This window comes from Mytilus edulis, chromosome 5 (genome assembly GCF_963676685.1).
Source record: "Mytilus edulis chromosome 5, xbMytEdul2.2, whole genome shotgun sequence".
NCBI lineage: Eukaryota > Metazoa > Mollusca > Bivalvia > Mytilida > Mytilidae > Mytilus > Mytilus edulis.
The window spans coordinates 31,299,313-31,324,154 of NC_092348.1; the positions used below are offsets into that span (position 1 = coordinate 31,299,313).

The window sequence follows — 24,842 nt, forward strand, 5'->3', positions numbered from 1 at the left end:
AAGTGCTTTACTAACTAAAATTGCTTTTTTATATACAAAGTTATGTGAAAATTACATCAACTCTTCAAAAAGTATGTTTGACAATTGTTTCGCTCATATAGAATAAGTGGTGCTTTCCTGTTTGAAGATTAAAAAATACTATCATGATGAGTGACATTGTTTGCGCCTAATCAAACGTTGTAGTAATAATCTAAATGTGGATAACATTACATTACCAACACCACTACAGGCTATAGTGGGGACCATTTCAAACAGTAAAGATAATAATTCATTAAAGTTACCTGTATGGGTTGGTTGACAATGCTGAGATGATTTTTATACAATAAAAGATTTATAAATAGAAATAATTTATTCCGCAATTCATGGAAGAGGATCCAGCAAAATAACACGATCATTATTCTTAAAATTGTATTGCTTCATAGTAGTGACCGATTAAGTTTAAGGTTGTTGTTCTCCATTTCTTACTATTTTGATGAACAATTACAAGGACAGTCTACTAAAATAAATGAGAAAAACCACAGGAATCAAATCATAGTCGAATCCAATTTTTTATCCTACATCAATCTTTGTTCAAAACGTTCGTTTATTTGAAATTTATTTAAAATATGTTTGTCATGTCGAGGCCTTTCGTAGCTTTTATGCGGGATAGGTTTGCTCCGTATTAGGGCTCATACGGTGACCTACAGTTACAAACATTTTTGTCATTTGGTCTCTGGTAGATAGTTGTTTATTTTGGCAATCATACCACGTACATCTCCTTATTTTATATCATTTTCTAGAATAGAGGGGTCGGAAGTTGGATTTTTTCCTTGTTATCACTGCTTCCTCCAGCAAGTGAACAGTACACCACGATTAAATTGAGATATCGTTGAAAATGGCGTTAAAATTTCATATAGAGAAGTTCATTTTATGATATAGCATATGAAAAGTGGTTTTCCTGAATATTAACGGTGCACAGCATGACAACCTTCTTAAAAAAAAATAGCATTGTATCCACTTGTGTCCACTGTTTTTTTTTTGTTTTTTTTTTTTTAATATAGATATAAAGATGTGCTCAGATTAGTACTGATTTGTTTAAGCCACACATACGTGTCCCTGTATCCCCGACACAAAATGCATGCTAAGTATATTTTGCAACGAAAATAGGACATATCCATTGTTGAGACGAACTAAATTATTTCAAAACTATCCAACATGTTAAAAACATCACTTAATGTATATATTTGGACTTGTGGCCGTAAAATCCGTCATTCACATTCGTGACTCTTACATATATGTGCGTGATGTTTTGTTTTCCACTCCTAAATCAAACAAATACAAATGAATGTATGAAGATTTACATTAGGCCAATGCACGTCTTAAAATTTGGAGTCTACGGTAACCGTTCGTTTCATGTTGAATCAAACACACCACAAAGTTAAACTATACTACTACGCCGGGATACTTTTCAATGCAATTGCATTTTGAGAAAGTCCCCACTTAAATCTTTATCGGTATTGGTATTTAACATTAGCGCAGTATTTAAATCCCTTTCCTAATACGTCTAATAAATCCTTATTCAATACATGTAATGAAATTGAGTTGACCCAAAGACAAAACTATTTACATACTAACATTAAATTGCAGCATTAAATTGCTGTTATTTGCTGGTAGTTTATTCCCATCTGGCTTCGATGAATCTTGATAGGCGGACAAGGAAATGTTTGTTCCAACTTCAGCATTAACAGTTGAATTTTCGGTATTTTTGAGCTATTTGACTTTTACTATTTATGTTACTGGAAATGAAGACATATTAATTGATCACAGTTCGACTTCCTCTACAGAGATATCTGTTTCGCTGAATCTCATTTCAGCTGGCGAAAGACTCGCTGAACTCGCTGGTGTAAAAGCATTTTAAAATAGCTTCAGATTGGTTAAATGTTTGCTAATAAAACTCCTTGAACATCAAATGAAATATGTCGGAACTCGAAACAGTCTTTTAATATATATACAGGCAAAAAAAAGTGTCTAATTGATCACGTTTTCTAGTCTTACAGTGGGTAATGATTTCAAAATTAGCACAAACTAAGAGTTCATGGTCCTCCGTGTGACGGTTGGATTGTTTCTTTGTACATTTTGTACAGCTATACATCAGAAGCTGAGCTATTGTTAATTTCGACTGAGAATATGAACGACCCCGAATGTTTGGACCAAATTAAATCATGGTGACCAAAGACAGTAATAGCGTGGGTGCAGACGCTTTTTTTTTTGGCATTAGCATTCTAACTAATATGTATAAAACTATGCAAAGTATAGTATTACTTATAAATGTAATCATTGTTTTTTCCTGATTTGTATATTTTATTTTTAAGCACGAAAGTATGTACAAACATTAACGACAAAACAATCTTGTTCCTCGTTGTATTTTTGGGTTTTAAAACAGTTATATAAAAGTAAGAAGATGTGATATGATTGCCAATGAGGTAACTGTACAGCCAGCAACAATAAGAAACCCCATGCCATAGAGTCAGCTACAAAAAGTCCAATTAAGAACGTGAAAGTATTCAAACGAAAAAAATTAAGTGTCTTATTTATGACATACACGAAATAATGACGACCACTGAATTACTGGCACATGCAAAATGATTAATAACGGTGCCAATTTTATTTCACCAGGTTTCTCGTCCGCTTAAATTCGTTCACTCATTTTTCATTCATTTTCACAATCTCTCTCACTTACTCACTCACTCACAATCTCTCCCTCCGTCCAATTACCTCTAACTCATAACCATTCCCATTCTCTAACTCACTGAGTTCTAATCTCTCCCTCTCGTTGATACTCACTCACTCCCTCTTACTCTAACCGACTCATCCTCGCTTACACACTCTCACTCATTCAACCATACACATTCCTTCTAACTCACCTATAGTCATTTTCCATATTCAGTCATTCCCTCACACCAAGGCAAGAACTATTATGTTTATTTCATTGAGAAACCATGTTTTGGAAAATTCTCATAAATTCAAAATGCCTAAAGCAAACTCGAGTAGTTGTACGATTTCTATGGCAAAGAGTGGAGAACAGTCGTAGTAATACTGCCATTCATTTTAGTGCAATTTTTCAGTATATAAATACTTAATCAAGTTGTTAACGAAAACATATAATAAACAATTCAACAACTTAAATATAATATTAAAAACAGGAAAATGTTTTATAAAAGGTACATCTCTCCAAACAGAGAAACCACGCCCCCAACGGTCATTATCAGACGGAAACCACGCCCCAACGGTCATTATCAGACGGAAAACACGCTCCACCAGTCATTATCATGTAAAAGTTCGTTAACGACCGGTTTTCTGGTCCGTTTTGTTCTGTTAATGACCGATGGAATTTACTACTGAAGAATAATGAATGTCATGTGACCCCTTTTTGTCCAATAACAGAACCTTATTCTCAACCGATATGAAATAAAATATAAGAAGGAACACAATACCAATTTCATTTTAAATAATTCTTTGATATGAAAAAACATAACCTGATGAAAGTGTTTCTTTGTTTAAATTTAATTTGACGTCATAACATAAATAGCATCACAACTAAAATCCCTAACGTTACAGTATTTCCGTGTCTTTTTTTAACCATTTTGAGGTTAAAATATGTGTGAATTATAAAAAAAAATCATACAGACTTCGTCCCTTTTCACAGACAATGCCTGCCATAATCACTATCCATATTCAGTCATTCCCTCACACTCACCCATTATCATGTCATGATCCCCCATGCTGATTCCCTATCACACTAACCCAATATCACCTATAATCTCTACCTGGCTGTATAACTGTGTGAGTGTCAACCCTTCATACTGTTTCATTCGCACATACACACACGCCTCCCTCTGCATAACTGTGTGACTCTCAAACCTTCACACTACTTGCACACCGGCGCTCTCTTACTCGCACACACCCGTCCTCTCACTATCGCTCACTCGCTCATAATCCTCTCACACACCTCCCTCTCATTCACCCCCGGCCTTACTCACCAGCACTCTCTCACTCAGCCTTCGTCTCACTATCGCTCACTCATAATACTCTATCACTCACTAGCCACTCTCACTCACTCAAAGACTGATAGTCTACTCACACACCTACTTTCACCACTAGCCACTCTCAATCTCACACGCCTGCACCTCCCTCTCTCTCACTCACCCAACTTATCTCACTAGCACATGCACACGCGCACACACTCACCATCGTGTCACTGAAAGTCACCTCACACTCATCTTACACTCAACCATCCTGTCTCACTTGCACTCACCTGCGCACATGCACACCATATCTCACCTGGGCACCTTATTTGACCTGCGCACATGCACACCTTATCTCACCTGCACACACCAGACATATCTCACTGGCACACACCGTGTCTCACCTGCACACACCCTGTCACACTTGCACACACCATAAGGAATGAGAGAAGACGAAAAATGAGTGAAACAAACAGAATGAAGAAATGAGTTGGACAGAAAGAAGGAATGATATAGAAAGGAATGAGATAGAGAGAAAGAGGAGAGGGACAGAAAGAAAGATAGAGACAAACAGGCAGACAGTAGGAAAACAGACAGAGATAGATAGAAAAAATAATTGAGACAGAGCGAGAGTAGAAAGTACACCAGAATGATAGTGCGTTAACTCTTGAGGCAATGGCTTCACTTCCATCAGTATATTATTGAACAGTCCCACGGTCCGGCCACCACGCCTCAATACTCATTCCTTCAGTTTAACTTCATTAGGCATGAGCACATTTCTCTCTTTAAAGTTGGGGAAGTGAAGCTTTTTATGGCGATAGAAATAATGTTCGATATGGTATTTTTATTTTTTATTTCATTCAATTAAACTTTTAGAAAGGAAGTCATTGTTGTTATGCTTTCATTAAATTTTGGTATTTTATCCTTCTATTGAATTTTTCTGGTTAATTAAATTTATATTGTTTAAATTTGTGAGAATTTATTAGATTTTTTGAAAAGAGCAAATTCAAGGGAAGTTACTTCAATTCTATTATATTTGTAACACAAATTAACATAACACGTCGTGTTTACCTATCTGTTCACGTGTACGTAGTCAAAAATAACACATGCAGACACGCTTATATTTAATTTTATCTTACAGTATTTGAGGAACAATTTAATTCTTTTACATAGAAAACAAGAAATTATTAGAAAAAGACCATGACAAATTTTCCTACAAGTACATGGAGAAGTAATTTAAATTCACATTACATAAGCTGAAAGGAACATTTGTCGATTAACTCCTGAAGCAGTGCAAGACGACGAGTATTATCTTTTTGTTTTGACAGACATGAGAGGGAGATTTATTTATGTTTCTTAAATAATTTCTGGGGACCCAAAATTTTTAGAATACAAAAAAGGGGGATGGGGCAAAATTATCTAATAAAAGAGGCAAATTGTTGGATTAAAGAAAGAACCCCCCCCCCCTTTTTTTTCAATAATCAAGGATGAATGGTCTGCACAATTACGTAATGACAGAAAATGCTATAGACTTTAATCCATCAAATACTTCCAGATATCAACAAAAAGCATTTCTAGTACTATATATATTTAATTCGAGTTTTTGGAATATAATAAGCATACGCTTGGTGCCCATTTCATATGATTTTATATTAAGAAAAGCAATTTTAGTTTCTAAAGCATTTCACCAAATGATTCCGGAATATATCAATGTGTTTATATATGTGCATCATGGAAGATGTAGAACATGCAGACAAAGTCCTTGTAATAAATATGCTTATTATTCCAAAAACTCTAATTAAATACTTGAAACGCTCTTTGTTGATATCTGGAAGTATTTGATGGATAAAATGTGTCTATAAACTTGAAATAACGAAACACAATTATATAATTATCATATATTATAAAATATTTTGTTTAATTAGTTTAATTCTATAAACAGTATAATCGTTTGATATGGTATTAGTATTTTTATTATTGATTTTATGCCATATTAGTTGTTTTTATTTCGACTATGGAAATCGTAACTTTAAGGACTATCCTAATACAATCCTAAGAGACCTACCCCCCGGTATTTAAATATCCTAACTTTAGGACCAAATTTAGGACATATCTTATTTTAGGGGACTTTCGTTAACCTGACTTAGGACTAAGACGTGCCCTATCCCATCCTAGTCTAGGACAGCTTCGTTGACACAGCCTATGGTAATCCTATAGGTCGTAGTAGTTGAGGCGGACTTCTGTCTTCGTGTTTTAAGTATTACATGTAAATAAAATTATTTTTCTCAATTGCAGCAAATATTCCAAGTTCTTTTAGTTGTCCAGAACCACCACAATCATGGTATTGTCGTGATCTGTGTTTAGACGTAGACGGTAGTAATACATGTACTCAGAATTTTTCAATAGAATCAACGACAAATGAGGTATCACTGAAACCAACCACCATTATGGATTCTTCTGAAACAACGATAAATATAGTTTCTTCTATTCAAACAACTGATGACACTTCTACAGAATCAACATTTCCTGACATTTCTCAAGAACTTGTGACAATTGAAGTATCAACGGTAAACACTGAAGTATCAGCAATACCACATGAAGTGTCAGCGATAACAACTGAAATGTTAACAGTAACACCTGAAGTATCAACGGTAACCATTGGAGTATCAGCGGTAACAACTGAAGCATCAACGGTAACAACTGAAGTAGCAGCTATAACAACCGAAGCATCAGCAATAACAACTGAAGCATCAGCGGAAACAACTGAAGCATCAGCAATAACAACTGAAGTTTCACCGGTAACAACTGATGTATCAGCGGAAACAACTACAAACGAGATGTATCTGGAAGTAACAACAATGGTAACACAAACTGGAGATGCAACGAGGGGTGCAATTATTACTGAAAGTACAATGTACGCACAAAATACCAGCACACGATGTGTTTGTCCATGTCTTCAAGAAAAAAGCGAATTAGAACTAACAAATTATGTTAACATGTTAATCGACCAAATAAAGATTGATGTAAAAGAAACTGTAATTGCCAAGAGTAAAAGAACAAGTGCACCAGACCATCGGAGGTCTTCGAAGGTTATTGGATTTGTTGGTATAATTGTGATCGTCTTACCTGTTCTATTTTTCGTTGTTTTTGACGTTGTAAATTTTATAAAGTTCCATTCAGGGAAGTAAAACCCGGAACATGTCGAAATTAATGCAGATGTATTCCAAATTCAATTCAGAAGATTTTCAGATTCAGTTATTGTCTTTTTTCATGCAATCATTAAACTTATACAAATTTTAGGTATACACATTTTTTCATTTTATTTTCACTTTATTTGTACAAATGAAATGTCCTGTTACTCAGCTTAAATGTTGCTGCAAGGCAAAATTTCTGTCCCTATCCAATATACCCTCATTTTCCAGTGGCAGTCCAAATTTACCCGACCATCATCCCAGATGGCCTCTATTGTATCAACCTACCTATTGTATTTATTGTGAACTTGTTCTCGTCCTGAATATGCATGAAATATTTGCCATTGGACGTTAAGCAACCAACAATCAATCAATCAATAAATGTTGGGCAAACGGTACTGTAAATATCTGATTTGTGAGACAGTTCATTCTGGTGTCCTCTTCGCGGTCCGCGTTAAAACTATGTCGAATTCTTTGAAAATTCAAAGCCTACAATTTTTTATCCGAAATTGACGTTGTAAGAGAGCACAAAACAAGGATCAACGGCGATTTCAATTTCGCTTTTCCTATTGTCAACTCATTCATTAGTAAAAACTTTCCACGTATTTTTCCTGTTAAGAAGAATGCTATATGTTAGTTCGTCCATCACGATTTCATAAGATCTTTGGTTACCATTTGATATCCTTTTGGCAATTATTAAAAAAGTTGTATATCTTTGGTATTTAAACTCAATGACAAAAATATGCAGTAGTGAATATTTGACAGCTATCAAGATTTGTTGGTCTGAATATTTAATTCAGACAATAAAAAATAGAACCAGGAAAAGGAACAGTGTATGATATCAGTATTATAGATTAGTTTTCATGTCGGAATTAATCTAAAAACCAATTTTATAGACTAATGAGGTCAATTCCATTGGTAGATTGAATATAGATAGTCTTTTCCTTTCTGAAGAAGAACAAATGTAAAGGAATTCCACTACTAGTATTACGTCTGACCTGATACCATAGGGGAAACTTGAAATACCGGTAAACAGAAGAAATTCATATATACTAGTGCATTTCGTGTACCGGAAATTCTACACACGGAATGAGGGTCAATTTACATTAACAGCAAAATTAATTCGATTATTCGATAAAGTTGTCAACGATTGAACTACTTGACCCACTTATTTACATGTAAATGCTAGACAGGTTCTGTGTACTTTATCATACTAAAAAATATCATTCATATTTTCTTGTTTCTATGTAACTAAAGAGAAAAGACCATACATGTTCAACATATAATAATTTTATTAAGTCTGCTTTTTGACTGGATTATGAGTGGATATGTTATGCCGGATTCTACATAATATCAATGTTTGAATGGCGTTGGGAGGAAAGGGTCTGTAATTTTTAATTTGAATGCCAATTTTCTCTTTTCTTTTTACTTTTGCCCATAATGCACTGTTCTTTATATTTTGGCACGTTATCATTCTCTATACTTCATTTTTTGTCCATTATTCACTATTGTGTAAACCCCTTCCCACATCCTTAAATATAGGTGTAGATGAAATGTATACTAAGATATCAATAAAATGAGTATGAAAAGTTATTGTCTTGAATTAAAGCCGATTTAAATGTGAAATTTTGAAAGGATTGAAATTGACAAATACCTGCAAATCAACAACCAATCACTGGAGTCTCCGAGATATTACCTGCCTATATGTATAGATGTGGGGAGGTATAGTATATACGACCCCCTCTTAGATCAAAATAAATCGCATAAAATCGTGAATTTGAAGGCCGTATGGTGGCCCATAGTTGTTAATTTCTGTGTCATTTTGGTCTCTTGTGGAGAGTTGTCTCATTGGCAATCATACCATATCTTCTTTTTTTTAAATTTCTTGTGAACGATTATAGCAATTTACGCCACAACCCCCTGTCCGTTCACTCAATCCATGATCTTCCCCTGATAGGGACCAGATAGCCTGATTTGCTATAAGCACTAAATGCGCTTGAGCTTAAGGGCATATCCAACAGTTTATTTTTGACGGTGAGAATTTTTTCCCTTGAAGATATTTCATTCTTCAATTGACAGAATCAAATTTTGCACAAAAAAAATATTTGTCGACGATTTCGTTTTAAGCAAAAAATACTGCTGAAAATTAAACATTTTTGCAATTTTGAAGAAAAAAACTTTTTTTATTTAAAAAAATTAAATATGATTTTTTTAATCAACATATACTTATATAATGGGGCTCAAATTGAAGCAAAATAATGCAAGAGGGTTATATAAATCTAACTTTACCATTTAAAGCATTAATTCTTACTCAAATAAAGCCAAAAACGTTATGGTGGACCCAAACAACGACAAGAAATGAACATTTGAAATGCACATTTTTTATTTTTAAAAATATTTCTAACGGTGGCGATTTGGCCAAAGTAAGATATGTTATTCTTTGAAAAAAATAAAATGTCATAAGTTTTTGAAAAATATTTGTCACCATATTCGTTTTTGAGAAAAAATCGAGTAATATAATTGTTTACTTAATCCCTTCCGTAAGCCTCACAAATTGCGCCAAAAATTAAGACGTTTCGGAAAATAAAGTTATACTTCCCCGCTAATTTTTCAAAGACAGTGCGACGGTGTGGCAGACAAATGTTTTGATATAACACTACAATTCCCCATACCTCAATTAAAAGATCTACTATATCGTCTCATTAAACAGAGATAATAACAAAATGCTGCACTTTTTGACCGAAAATATTAGATGAGTTTGGTGGATTGATATTTCAGCAGACAATCGGTGTTTTAATGGGTACTAATTGTGCACCACTACTGGCCAATTTTTTTGTACTCATATGTAGCAGAAATCATACGAAATTTGTTCCAGTGAACTCAATAATAGGAATACTGCCAAAGTAGAAGGTTTGCTTTCCTCCATATAGACTCAGAATTCAAACTAGAGTAAGGATCCAATTATCAACGCTGCATCACACTTTTGCTCCATCGTATGGCGATCACATATCTTAGTTCGTACATATTCACAATATATTACTTGTGCTCCCTATACATAAACTGTACCAACAAAGTCAGTGTCGGATTCAGATCTTTTTGTAAAGGCCGCTCCAGTCATGCTTCAGCGATACCCTATATAATCTACCAATTTTTTCAAACAAAATGGGGTGCGGGCCACAAGAGCCATCCCCCCCTTTTTTGGTGCCGCCTATGAAAGTTATGGTATGCGCAATAACGACTGAAACAGCACTACACAAGTTTGCCGGTCACCATCACGAATTTGTAGACCGATACGATGTGTCGGTGAATCAACTCACAAGCGTCATTTTTTTTTTTTTAGGTCTTAGATCTTTTGATTCTAGTGATCTGCAACTTTACCTTTTGTGACCTTTCCTAGATTGTGACATTTTACACGTGTTATTGCATGTAATGATAGATAATCGGTTGTGTACTGTATGGCATGCTATAAATCACAAATAATAGTTCGTGTTATAAATCACATTAATTAGTCCATAAACGTAATAACAGTTTATAACATAGACAGGTTTGAGATTATACAAATGAGTAATACGAATTGCTTATAATACAAGTTTTTTCGTCATCTTGTGACCATATTATGTCATTGGGGAAAAGACTTTTTGTTACTCTTCTCAATTTTCAAAATATTTATTTTTTAATTTCGTTTTTCTGTGATATATTGACATAAAGATACCAGAAAAGGTCCATATTATTTAATATTTACAATCAGTAAATAATTCTGTCCTTAAGTATCTATGCTTGGGATATTTACATCTTTGTGAATATCTGGCATAATGACATATACTAGTCTTTAAATTCAATTGTTCATACAAATCTAATTTCAATTTCAATTTTAAAACTAATTTTTGATTTTTAGTTTTCCTTTTTTATTCAAATCTTATTTCTTATTACATTATTTAACTTTAATTTATTAACATATTCATTTTAATTTCTTTTTGCCAACTTATACTGACTCTGACCTCAATGAATATAAAAAAATATTTAAAAAAAATCTGGTTGGTTTTTAAGACATATCCAAAGGTATAGGGCATTGGAAGGTGGACATCAAAGATACAGTAACCCAACGACGTTTTAGTCGTATTTCGTTTTGGCATGAACAAAAATAATTTTACCGTATGATATAAAAATTCATTTTTGAAATAATATTGGTTTTCATCGGTTCTCAAAGCTGTTAAATATTTAATTTCAAGTTGGCTCTCGAGCTTCACTTCCAAGCGATATTCATGTAATAAATGATGTATCTATATGGGTATAGTTAACTGTGGTATAGTAATCAAGGGATTTGCGTCGATTCGAGTGATAGGTGACTAGTTCGCGTGGGTATCACAAGCATTGTAGCTTAGACAGAACTTAACGCATTGGCACTAAAACCAAAATAATGTTTGAAAGAAATCATGTTTTACAAAATGAAAATATTTTCATTTATAAATAAAAATCACCGGCGATTCCTGAGACGTCTTCAGTTTCAGTTTATTTCTATCATGATCTTATTTTCGTTATTTTATGTTTTTGATCACTCTTATATTTTGGCCTCTAACACCATTTACGATTGATTTGTGAAATACATGTATATAGGACCGCGATAGTACTTCGCACGCTGCAGTGCGATGGTCTACGCTGAAGTGCGTTGGTTAACACGCTGCAATGCGATGGTCCATGCTGAAGTGCGTTGGTTAACACGCTGAAGTGCGATGGTCGACATTCGTTACGCTGACGTGCGGTGGTTTGTTTGCCTGTGACATTGAGTACGAAGGCAAAATGTACATGATCTGTTTAAATGAAATACCGGTAACATCATTAAAATTTGATAAAAGTAGCTATTAGCCTCGTATTTGGAACATCTTTTTAATTTTTGTTCAGTTCCTACCAAAGACTTTAAAATTTGATTTGTTTTAATCTAATTTTGAATTTGCCAATTCTCCGATTAGTAATCAGTAGTATCACGGTGGGTATGGTTGTCCTGCGAGAGAACGTTCTGTGCTGGTGATTCGGTCCTGACGGGTGCTGGTGATCAATGAAAAAATGTAAACAAAGACGAAAATGATGATTTTTGACGTTTTCACTCATAAAAAATGGAAGAAAACAGTTGAGATTTTTCAATTTTGTTTCTTATGGGTTCATATGTAAACCATTAAAAAGTTGACCCTCTAAACTGTTTCAGTAAGCGTAACCCAAAAATGCTCATTTTCAGAAAATCTAGAACTGAAAAAATAACACAAAAATGCTCATAGACTCCGCTTTCTATACCGTAATCCACACGACAAAACTATTTTGTGAAAAATGATTGCAATTTATTAAAATTTAGCATTTTCTGAATTTATTCTTGTCCTGATACTGTGCTGGTGGGTCCTGTCATTGTGCTGGTGGGTCCTGATACGGTGCTGGTGATTTTGGATAAGAAGTTGGTCATATTTGAAACAAATGTTACAAAATCAATAAAATTGGGCAGATAATTGTTGTCAATAGGATATATGACTCCTATTTTAGCTCTTGTGCATCCATTGTGCTGTTTAATATGTGTTTTCAAATTATCGTAACTTGTATTACATAATTACATAAAAGGGCAACATCTTTCGTCCAATATCAGATAACAATATATAGTATCTATGATAAGAATAGTTTTATTAAGATATTAAATGCCCCTTACATTGATGCTTCAACAATGATCAAAGCCCATGCCGCATAGACATGTTTGTTAGCGCTCCGCATACCCCTTCCCACTTCCACCCACCCAACCCTCCTCATTTCCTCCTTCATTGTTACAGTGGTGTACCAACACAACAATGTATCACATAAAATGATAACACAAAGACGCACATTATTGAACAACGAACGCTCGCAGGTACTGAAAGGTAGTTCAAAGTCGCGTTTTCAACTAATAGATAAACCATGTTCTCATATACAAAAATCCCAATCGTGTCGATTAAAAAAGTCTCAAAACTTAAGTTCACATTTTAATGTTTGATGAAACAGAAGTTTAAAAGTGTGCAGTGAATCTTGTGCTCACAAGTTATTGTCATAATTATGTTTACATAAGACTTAAGGAATTAAGAAGGTACCAAGAAATATTTTACAGTTCAATTTAATGATCATGAATGGAAGGAAATGGTATGGAAGTTTACATAGGACAAAAAGAAATTGATAGTATTTTTTGGCGAAAGACTTAAACGCTTCTTTGCATTATATAGTACAGGTCTTCTATAAAAGCATGCAAAAAAAAAACTTTGATTGACTTGCTTGCTATGTTTGCTTGGATGTTTTCAAACAATAGGTAGGCGGAGTTTCAATACATACTGGGATTTGATTGGACAAATACAAACTGACAGGAATTAAAGTTAATGTTTATTGTCCAAACAAATTCTAGTATATAGTAAACAGACTACTTACCTGTCGTTTACAAACATCCAAACAATCATAGCAAGCAATTTGATCAATGGTTTGCTTTGCATATATTTATAGATGAGCTGTAAATTCTAAAAAACAAGAGTGCACACACTGAAATGTCTCGCCTTCTATACTAATCATTGATATTATGTTGATAGTCCTAAGTATAAAGCTAAGCTTTATTACAACTGTCACATAAACTTATCATTAACCAAGATAACTAAACAAAGACCAATGAACCTTGAAAATGAGGTCAAGGTCAGATGAACCAAGCCAGGCAGACATGTACAGCTAACAATGCTTCTATACAACATATATAGTTGACCCATTACTTATAGTTTAAGAAAAATAGACCAAAACACAAAAACTTAACACTGTGCAATGAACCGTAAAAATGAGGTCACGGTCAAATTAAACCTGCGCAACTGACATAAAGATCATAAAATATTTCCATACACCAAATATAGTTGACCTATGGCATACAGTATTAGATAAAAAGACCGAAACTCAAAAACTTAACTTTGACCACTGAACCATGAAAATGAGGTCAACGTCACATGACATCTGCCCGCTAGATATGTACACCTTACAATCATTCCATACAACAAATATAGTAGACCTATTGCATATATAGTATGAGAAAAATAGACCAAAACACAAAAATTTAACTATAACCACTGAACCATGAAAATGAGGTCAAGGTCAGATGACACCTGTCAGTTGGACATTTACACCTTACAGTCCTTCCATACACCGAATATACTAGCCCTATTGCTTATAGTATCTGAGATATGGACTTGACCACGAAAACTTAACCTTGTTCACTGATCCATGAAATGAGGTCGAGGTCAAGTGAAAACTGTCTGACAGACATGAGGACCTTGCAAGGTACGCACATATTAAATATAATTATCCTATTACTTATAATAAGAGAGAATTCAACATTACAAAAAATTTGAACTTTTTTTTCAAGTGGTCACTGAACCATGAAAATGAGGTCAAGGACATTGGACATGTGACTGACCGAAACTTCGTAACATGAAGCATCTATATACAAAGTATGAAGCATCCAGGTCTTCCACCTTCTAAAATATAAAGCTTTTAAGAAGTGAGCTAACACCGCCGCCGCCGCCGCCGCCGCCGTAGCCGCCGCCGCCGAATCACTATCCCTATGTCGAGCTTTCTGCAACAAAAGTTGCAGGCTCGACAAAAAAATCCTCAACAAAATCTCAATAACTTTGTTGGAACGAATAAAGGTTTTAAATGAAATTTTCGTGGACTTTTTAGCTTCCACTCTGACGAGGCATGTTAGCTGTTCGTATGTTGTTGCACCTCACGCACGGAAACTTTCACATTTCCATCTTCTTTTCTGAAACATTTTACCCAGCTAATACTTTACAGGATTGTTATCCTAGTAAAGGTGTAACCAATGAATTGAACACAAGTTAAATATTCCACAATACTATACAATTCATTTTATGTGTCAATTTGTTCGAAAAAAGTCGAAAAGAAGAGAGTAAACTACCCTACTTTAAGAGTAGACTTGTCCGACAAATGACACATCTTTCTGTCTGTAGGACCAGGCTACTTCGAAAGGAGGGTAGTATACCTTTCATAACATTGACTTCACGGTTTAGCTAACAAGCAAGCTAACCAAAGATATTACCTTTGCCTACATACTCAATGGAATCGGCTGTAACTAAAAACTCGAATACATTTTAACAGACAGTGGTCATGTTTGTTGATTAATTATTGTTTTTCCTAGATTCACTCTTGAAAAATCATTTGGTAACTTTTGGTCAAGTAATTTCAGAAAAGATCTTTTTGTAATTGCGGACGCCAAAACAATACATGAACCTCACGACCCCTCGACACAGGGGAGCTTATATATGATCTTATAGCGATTCGGGTTGATAACCAGTTGAAATTAAGCCAGTTTTTTGTGTGTGTAGATTTGTATTGTTTTAAACTGTTATGGCCTTTTAAAGTTAAATGTAGGTGTTTAATCTAAGAATTTCTTTTTCAAACTTATATACTTGTTTTATACTCAATTGGTAGTATGAAGCTACGAGATATTTTAATTTTTGAAATTGACATATTCTAGTCTGCCCTTTCATAAAATAGTGAATTTTTTGTTTAGTGTTCTATCGAACTTTCGAAAAAAAGATACCCGATAACCGTTCATACAAAAAAATTATGTTGAAAAAATCTTACAGATACAGCAAGTGATTCTTAATAGCTATAAGATACATTTTTCTTTTAAAATACAACTTTCAAATCTTACGGGAAACTATTCCAAGCTTAAAACTTTCACTGTAACCTCGCTCTAACTTATCCCCCATCCCCCCCCCCAAAAAAAAAAAACTTAAGCTGCTAAAGACATATGATTCAAACGCTCAGAAATTCCTTTCTTCTATATGTTTGCTCTCCATTTTTATGCAAAACCTTTTACATTTTTATTTTATGGGTTATTGTTGAAGGTCGTACGATGACGTATGGTTGTTAACACATACTTCCTTTGCTTTCTTATGGAAATTTGTTCATTGACAACAAACATACCACATCATCTACTTTATATATAAGTATTGTATAAATTACAACGTATTTTGGTGATCTTGCAAAATGATCGTAATCCCGAAAATCGTAAACATATTTTCTTATCTTAAAAGGGGGCAAGAAGGGTTCCATTAACAGGCCAATAAATAAGATTACAGTTAATTAAAAAAAAAATAGGGGTATTTTTCTCTCATAATAACAGTAAACAGATTCACAACAATGTCAATTTCAAGAAAGCAGACAACAGATAATTAGTCAATAGCAGTACAGCATCAATGATCTTCAATATATGCCACGTTTAACTAAAATATAAAGGCACAGAACCAGGACATAAGAGCACAGAACCAGGACCGTTTTTCTTATCACCAGCACAACGTCAGGACAATTCCGTTTAACGAACTTGCACGACTTTTGCAATGTAATATTGTTGCAATATACTTTGCATGGTACTTATGACGCATCAGAGAAAAATTAAGCAACAAAACAGTCGTTTTATTGCCGTTCTTATACAATGTAAACAAACCCACCAGCACAGAATCAGGACCCACCAGCACCTGACAGGACCAAATCACCAGCACAGAACGTTCTCTCGCAGGACAACCATACCCACCGTGAGCATGGAGTGATAAAAAAATATCGTGTAGAAGGTGGAAAAAAGATTTAAAGTGTAGGTCTATATAATAGTAATTGTCACGTTTTCCACTAAAAACTGTGAAATTAGCTGATTCGCCGCTGAGAAGAATAAGATAAATTGGATTAATTTCGGCCTAACAAGTTGTAGAAAACTAAGTACTGTAACAACAATTAGATAGGGCTAAGGTGACAGTGTTCTTACAAATCAGGATTCATCTCGGGACTTAAACAACAATATCAACTTGATATAACAAAAACATTACTAGTAATTTTGTTATCAATTAAATCGTCCACACAAAATCGTGCGAAAATCAGTATTTAGATCAAGACATTTGTCGTACGAAAGGTTTCCAGCCATCTTCGCTAGCCAAGGGTTACGATCCACTCCCGCTCTCCGCGGGAGTGGATCCTAACCCTTGGCTAGCGAAGATGGTTTTCAGCATACTTCCGAACACTGTTTAGCTCATCTGCAAACCAAGTTCATCTTTTGCCGCTTAGTTCCCATTGGTTTGCCGCCTCACAGAAACAGTTTTGTAATATCCACTTGCACTACTCACACATGTTCGGGGAAATCGTTTTTTAAGAAGAAATAAACGTAAGCGGTAGTCCAATAATTTAAAATGGTCAGAGGGAAAAAGGAAAACTTAAGTAATGACATCTGCGTTTTATTTTCACATTGTTGAAGGCCGTACGGTGACCTGTTACAGTACCTACATCTATATAGTTTGGACTCTAGTTAATATTTATCCTATTGACAATCCTACCACGTTTCCTCAATTTCTTATGTATCTTCGGACACATGCAAACGAAAGAATGAGCAACCATTGATAAGAAAAGGTATGTCCAGTCGTGTCAATGTTAAATTTGATTGATGTGTATATTAATTGAATCAGAATGTATCGTTAGATATTCAGGACAATGTCAAGGGACATGTACTACACTTAAATATGGATAACCTACTAATTGTTTAATGATTAGTAAATCAAGATTGACAGTTTTTATTAAGCACATCCAGTCTAGATGAGTTTAGACGGAAAAGAACTAGTTAATATTCGCTAGTATGAATGTCTGGAATCTCGTCAATGACCTGATTTTCGGATGAAAAGTGAATCAAAGATTAATTGGAATCAGGCACGCTAACTTGCACTGGCAGCGAAGTGGCTTACAATGAGTAAAACAGTTTGTTAATGAGTCGCTTTTTGTTTATGGCAAATCTTTAATAGTTTCTGATAGTGTTCAACTTCCATTTTTTCTATACTCTGAGCGATGTTGAGATTTATGATATTAGTAAAATGCTTTATGCAGACTACGCGAGACAGCCTTTAAATGTTTATTGTTGCAATTGCAATCATTTGTGTCTTCGCTTTTAAAAGACGTGTCCTTAGCTGGTCTTATTATTAGCCTAATAATTTCTGTGTCATTTGATCTCTTGTGAAGAGCTTTCTCATTGACAATCTGTTGTATACATCTTCTTTTTTATATTAGCACATATCTCAATAACATATGTGATGTTTTGAAAGTGTCTTGAGTTCGGATAAGTCCTAACATTTATAATAAAGTTAAACTGCAAAATGCATGTATTTAGATTGGTTCAGGGTATTCAGTTTTATGCTTTATTCAATTAAATCACGTGATTAAATCGAGTACGCATCTATCTAGCTAAATCCAGCTTATCCATGCTTTGGAGATATATTTTGAATATATATTGAATTGAAAATATTTATTTTAAAGCCTGATATAAAATATTTGTTGTACGTTAATTGTTTTTCCATGAAATTATAAAGATCCCAGTATTTTATTTTAATACTTGAAGTAAAGAGTCGTTACCATTGGTTTTCATGAAAAAGAGCAAATGGAGGAATTTACAATGATGCATATATATGCATGTATAAGACGTGCACAAATTGATAGCTGCAGTCTAATCTTAGTACGGCCCTATGATAATCCTAAAGTCTGTCATAAGATATATTATAGAACATGTCTATATGGAAATGGAAACAAGTTGAGACTATATAGACGTTATAAGAAGGACCTTCAACCTGAACATTATGTTACTAACGCAATGCCACGCCACTTACGAAGTAATCTATGTAAACTTAGATGTGGAACTTTACCTCTGTCCGTCGAGACGGGTCGTTATACGAAACCACCAATACCGTTAGAGGAAAGAATTTGTCCATTTTGTAACGATGCTGTAGAAGATGAGATACACTTTTTGATTAATTGTGACATTTACAGTGACTTAAGGTTTAATTTGTTTCACAGAGCTATGGTCATGGATAATTCTTTTTGTACAAAGTCAGATTTTAATCAATTTGTATTTTTAATTCAGAATGCTGAATTACAATACGAGTTATCTATCTTGGTGCATAATATGATAAGAAGACGTCGTACACTGAAAAGCAATCTACACTCTTAATTGTATATTTCCGTAAAAGTCAAAGTTAATATATTTATATTTAATTTATTTATTTTATTGTTTTTAATTCATGATTGTGTATTTCCGTAAAAGTCAAAGTTACATTTAATTTTTTAATTGCTTTTTTAATTCATTTCAATCATGTTCTTATTATTATTTATTTACTATTTTACTGAGAGGTTTTTAATAAAACAACAAGATAACTTCATTTTATTTTCTGCAATCTGTTTATATAACCTCTTTAAAATACATTTTTTTATCACATACCATTCATTTTTTTACGTCATACCTTAATTTTGTCATTTGTATTTTTAAAAGACATGTGTTTTTTTTGGGTTTTTTTTTTAATTACTTATTTAAAAAAAAAAAATTTATGATGTGAAATATCCGGACAATTTTAAACATTTTTAACATTTTATTATGTTTTTTCAATTTGTATTTGTTAAATAGATATATATTTGTATATATAGTGTCTCATAAGCCTTTCTAGGCTGGGTATTTGTCTTATTTTATTATTGTGCAATGTATATTATATAATCTGTATAAAAAATCTGTAGACAAGTATGTGACACTTTAATAAAATAAATTATTATTATTTTTATTTTCTATACGAGTAATTAAGAAAACCAGTTCCCAGGATTGAGGTCTCATTAACAAACATTCCCAATAATATATGTCACATACTGTTCTATATGAATCATAAAGTTCCGGGTTCAGAATAATGTGTCTGCGTAGGGTGACATGTCTTGTAGTGGACAGTTACTTTGAAAATCTGACTCAGCATGTCAGTCTGGTACAAGGATGGGTACATATTTCATATCACATTTACATGTTTTGTCATGAATATGCAAATTTTAAACAGCCATCCATCCTCTTCAATAACAGATAATTTTTATTCTTTATGAGTAACTAGTAATTTTTGCATTTATATTGAATTCAGTTTCTTGATTATTTTGAGGATGGAATGGGTAATTAAAGATGAATTAAATATACAACAAACAAACCGAAATTTAGAATAAAATGTAAATGAAGATTTCACACAAATTGTTTTCATAATATGTAATGTGTCTCATTTTCTGTTCGTGGTTTAAAGAACTATTTTATAATATTATCAAAAAAATTATAATCGTTTAAAGTTTTGTGAAACATTTCAATTAAATTTTATCATTAAACAAATTTGCAATCTAATTGTGCAACAGGTAACAGAGGTAGGGTCAATTTCCCTTGAATTTTGTTTCACTCACAGAGCGACAATCTGAAAATGGTTAAAATTGCTGATGATAAAATACTGAAGTTTCCTTTATTTGATATTTTTACATATGCTATTCACAAATTTGCATAAAAATGTTATTCAGAGCTAAGTATGGCTGTTGAAGATGTATTGCAACCGAAATGATTTCAAAGAGAATTTGAAGTTTAAGTCTCCATTATTTTTTTATTTTGTTGAGGACGACTGCAATAATTATAAAATCCTCAATTTTTTCAAAATATTTCCAAATTGCAATTTTGAGCTATTTTTACGCATTTACAATTTGGTATCATGTTCGAAATTACACTAAAATATTGATAAAACCTTTGAATACATATTTTTATCTGTTATACTGTGAATTTTATAAATAAAAAAATGATTTAATTTGAAATAAATCCATGACCCTGATGTGAAATAAATAGAGAGGGAAAATGTCCCATCTCTTAAGCAGCAAGTCGAGTCTGCTCACCTGAGACGCAGATGTTAATATTATATAAGATAACCACAAATATGTCTATATCCAGACGGGTGACATCTTTAATTGTTACTATGAATGATATTTTCTCACTATAATGTATTGAGGTACACACGCTTTGTTCACTAATCGTGTATAAACAATATGATAGTCATGTACCGACCTAATCGTGTGTCATGAACTGACAGCATATATAAGACCGGGTAAAATTTGATACGGTCACTTCTTATCCAACTGACAGAGGATACCAGTCTACAAATAACAAAGATGAAATCGGCTTTCCTTGTGGTACTCCTTTTAGGAGTTGGATATTCCAGTAAGTTTTTTAAAAAATGATTAAAAAAAAACATTTTGGGGCATATGTTCTAAATATTAGATAAATGCGGGGGTTTTTTTGTGGATAAATTAGGCAAGATTAGAAAATTGTCCAAATATGAAAAAAAATTCGTTGAAATAGATATAGGAAGATGTTGAAATGTTTGTCTTCTAACAGCCGTTTTTAGAGATTTTTAAACACGCGCAATCCATTCTTCAAAATTCGCATTCATGAATACATATACATGAACGCAATCGTTTTTGAATTTATGGTTAGTAAATTATTTATTATAGTGACATTTGTAAATCAACATACATGTATATAATTCTTTTTAAAGTTTATGAAAAAGTATTGTATATTGCTATATTCGCGTATCAGAAAATTTCAATCACATCGTTGTCACTGCACATTTGCAATTATTAGGTTAAATACATTTATTTAAGTCCTGGCGAGAATTTGAATAAATCAAACTATTAGAATCCTTGTTATGGAACTAAACAAATGTTTTGCACAAGTAATATGTTAATCTTTACTCTACGAGGCTATTCTCCTTATATCTTATGTTTGAAAGAAATGGAGTATACGTAGGTTTTGATAATACCAATATCCTAAGGAAACTACCAGTGCATCTTTTCAATGCATCTTTTCAATGTGTACTCTTTGGTCGGGTTGTTGTCTCTTTTACACATACCCCATTTCCATTCTCAATTTTATACTGTGTCTTTTGTTATAGATGGTATGATTGCTGGCATGAACCCAATGAATATGATGATGGCTGGTGCAATGAACGGTGGTGGACAGTCTGAAATGATGAAAATGATGGCATTGATGAGCATGATGGGTGGCAACCAGCAATCAGGAGCTCCTGGTGCTCCCGGTGCTGCTGGGGGAATAGCCGGAAATCCTATGCTTAACAGCATGATGAAATTGGGCCTCTGCAGAAAAACTGAGACAGCCAAAGAATCTCGATTCTGTACTCCAGAACTGTGTAATTTGAAAGGAATGATGAGATTTGGAAATGGTAACATGTACCAGTGTGTTCCCGGATTCGGATGTTGTTACAAAGACCACCAGTCAATGCTTCTCAGCAAACTCGTCAACTAAATAATCAAAGGTAAACATAAATATAGAATTACGTGTATTGTATCCTCTGAAAAATTATTAAAAGCTTTTGGTTTCAAAATTTTAATCTATATATGTATTAACAATTATATGTTAAGCATATATGTTAAACATGTTTATACGTAGAAATAACACCAGGAAAATATTCATTGTTATAATTTGATTTTATAAAAAAAAAATGCATTGATGTCTACATAAACTAGATCGAATGCTCGCCGTACGCTTTACAGACGGAAGTCAAATGAGAAATCTATGATGAATCGATACATTTAAAACTGCATTTGAACAACCAAAATTGAATATTAACTTTTTCGTCTATGTATCTAGAAAACAAATAGAGCATCAAATCAGAATACAATTAGCTTGTAATAAACAAGAAAAGCAAATCTGTGTCATTATATAATCGTTTTTTGAACTTAGCTAATGAACAATCTTTACTTTTTCAGATGAGCAACAGCAATCGAATGGTCCCATTTCACCTCTTCATAACTTCATCATCACCTAGGAGAAACCTGACAGATCAGTAGTATTTATTTGAGAGTATGTGAAACATTTTCTGTGGAAACCAGCAATATTTATTAAATTGTATGTTTTATACAATAAATTATATTTTTGTAATTATATAGTTATTTACTTTTTACTATTTTAACCGAATTATTCATACCATATAATTGGTCAAGTATTATACTATATGCCCATAGGAAAAAAATATAAATAAGTGATTGAATGGAGTGCAAATTGATGGCTTCAATTTAAACTCCAAAAATGTGGACAGCATCAGGCGACAAACACTTGATAACATACTCTCGAAAAAAATGATTAGTTTCATGATTGAGTGGTACGAAAACCAAACTAAAAACCTACAATCCTCCCCTCAAAAGTTCCCAACATGTATTGAGATATCATCACCCCCACCTCCTTAACCTAGTTTTGATTTATAAGTAGTTTTTGGATCGTTTTGGTACATTTGTTACATGTATTTTCTCCCCATTGTACCATATATTTCCTTTTATTCATATCGAAAAAATAATTTTCGGATAGAGGAATTTTAAATTAATTAATGGAACCGTTGATCAACGTCAAGCGGCAAAAATTACAGATATATTCAGTAATTCCATAGGAAAAAAATGGTTTAATAAAAACATGGAAAGCCCAACATGATGAGTTCCAATGACAAGCATGTGTAATGTAACAGTAATACAAGAAATAAGGCAAATGAGACGACACGAACCTGATGTTCAGTGGTTGTCTTTTTTTAATGTGATTTATAGGTGTTCCTCGTCTTCGTATTTTATATAGATTAGACCGTCGGTTTTCCTGATTGAATTGTTTGCTATAGTCATTTTGAGGCCCTTTAAAGCTGTTCGGTGTGAGCCAAGGATGCGTGTTTTTACTCATTTTTATTTAGATGTAGAGTCGTCTCATACCATATCTTCTTATATCTGAGAATATGTAAATAAATCTACATATATATGAGGATCTATTAAGGTTTTTGTTGAAATCGACTACTAATATATATATACAGGTAATATATACGAGGCAAGGACATATAACTAAAGAATTGAAGACACTATGACAAAATCTTTGATAAAAAATCATGAATTCTGGACAAACCAAACAGTGTAGGACTTTCGCATGTTACAACCAGATGCTCCGCAGTGCACAGTTTTATACGACCGCAGAGGTCGAACCCTGAACAGTTGGGGCAAGTATGGACACAATATTCAAGCTTGATACAGCTCTGGATTTGGATTGTGATTAAACAGTTGAAACCAGGGACTTTTTATACTAGTCTAGTATTAGTATAGAAAGTCCCTGTTGAAACAGAATAGGTTTCTGGAACAGACTGAATGTAGTCCAAGAACTTTAAAAAAATAAAATTGGACATTAACCTATTATGGTCCAATATCCAAAATCTAAATACATGGTTAGATTCAGCATATCAAAGAACCCCAAGAACTCAATTTTTGATGAATTCAAATAAAGTTCGTCTTTATTCGTCTAAGCATTTTGTTAAAGTACAAAGCAGGGTTAATATTTGTACGACATTATATTCTTGTCCTGATAATTGAATTTGTCACATTTGTCACTGGAGGTTAAACAGCATTCATGTAATCTACATTGAAATCAGGCTGTGCACTCAAGTAGTGAACAATCATATCACATTAGCATAAGGCCTCTGGAAGTTTTTAAGTATTGTAATTTAAAATTCAAGTTTTTTGAACGTGTACATGTGATATCTCCTGGATCTCTAATATCAGGTTATAACTGCACCTAAATAATACATGACAATTACAAATTATAAATCACACCATCTCTTACACAAACTTACTCAGTCCTAATGTTCGATAGTTTTGGATGATGAAGTTTCATGCAATTAAGATCAACATAGAATACCTTCAACCTGTAAATTTTATGAAACCTGTAAATTCTATGAAATTGAGGTCACACTAT

At 33.3% G+C, this 24,842-nt stretch overlaps 2 protein-coding genes across 2 annotated transcripts in view; both read left to right on the top strand.

Annotated features, from left to right (window-relative positions):
• LOC139525038 (uncharacterized) overlaps positions 1-7,192 on the top strand; it is a 51,110-nt gene extending 43,918 nt beyond the window's left edge. The window contains exon 10 of the mRNA XM_071320216.1: positions 6,300-7,192. Coding sequence (XP_071176317.1) covers positions 6,300-7,192 — 893 coding nt within the window. The remainder of the gene's footprint in view (positions 1-6,299) is intronic.
• Positions 7,193-21,136: 13,944 nt separating this feature from the next.
• On the top strand, positions 21,137-23,006 carry LOC139522369 (uncharacterized). Its single transcript, XM_071315895.1, has 3 exons — positions 21,137-21,266; positions 22,000-22,380; positions 22,835-23,006. The coding sequence occupies exons 1-2, from the start codon at positions 21,218-21,220 to the stop codon at positions 22,368-22,370; spliced, it is 420 nt and encodes a 139-aa protein (XP_071171996.1). The 5' UTR covers positions 21,137-21,217; the 3' UTR covers positions 22,371-22,380; positions 22,835-23,006.
• Positions 23,007-24,842: the final 1,836 nt, after the last annotated feature.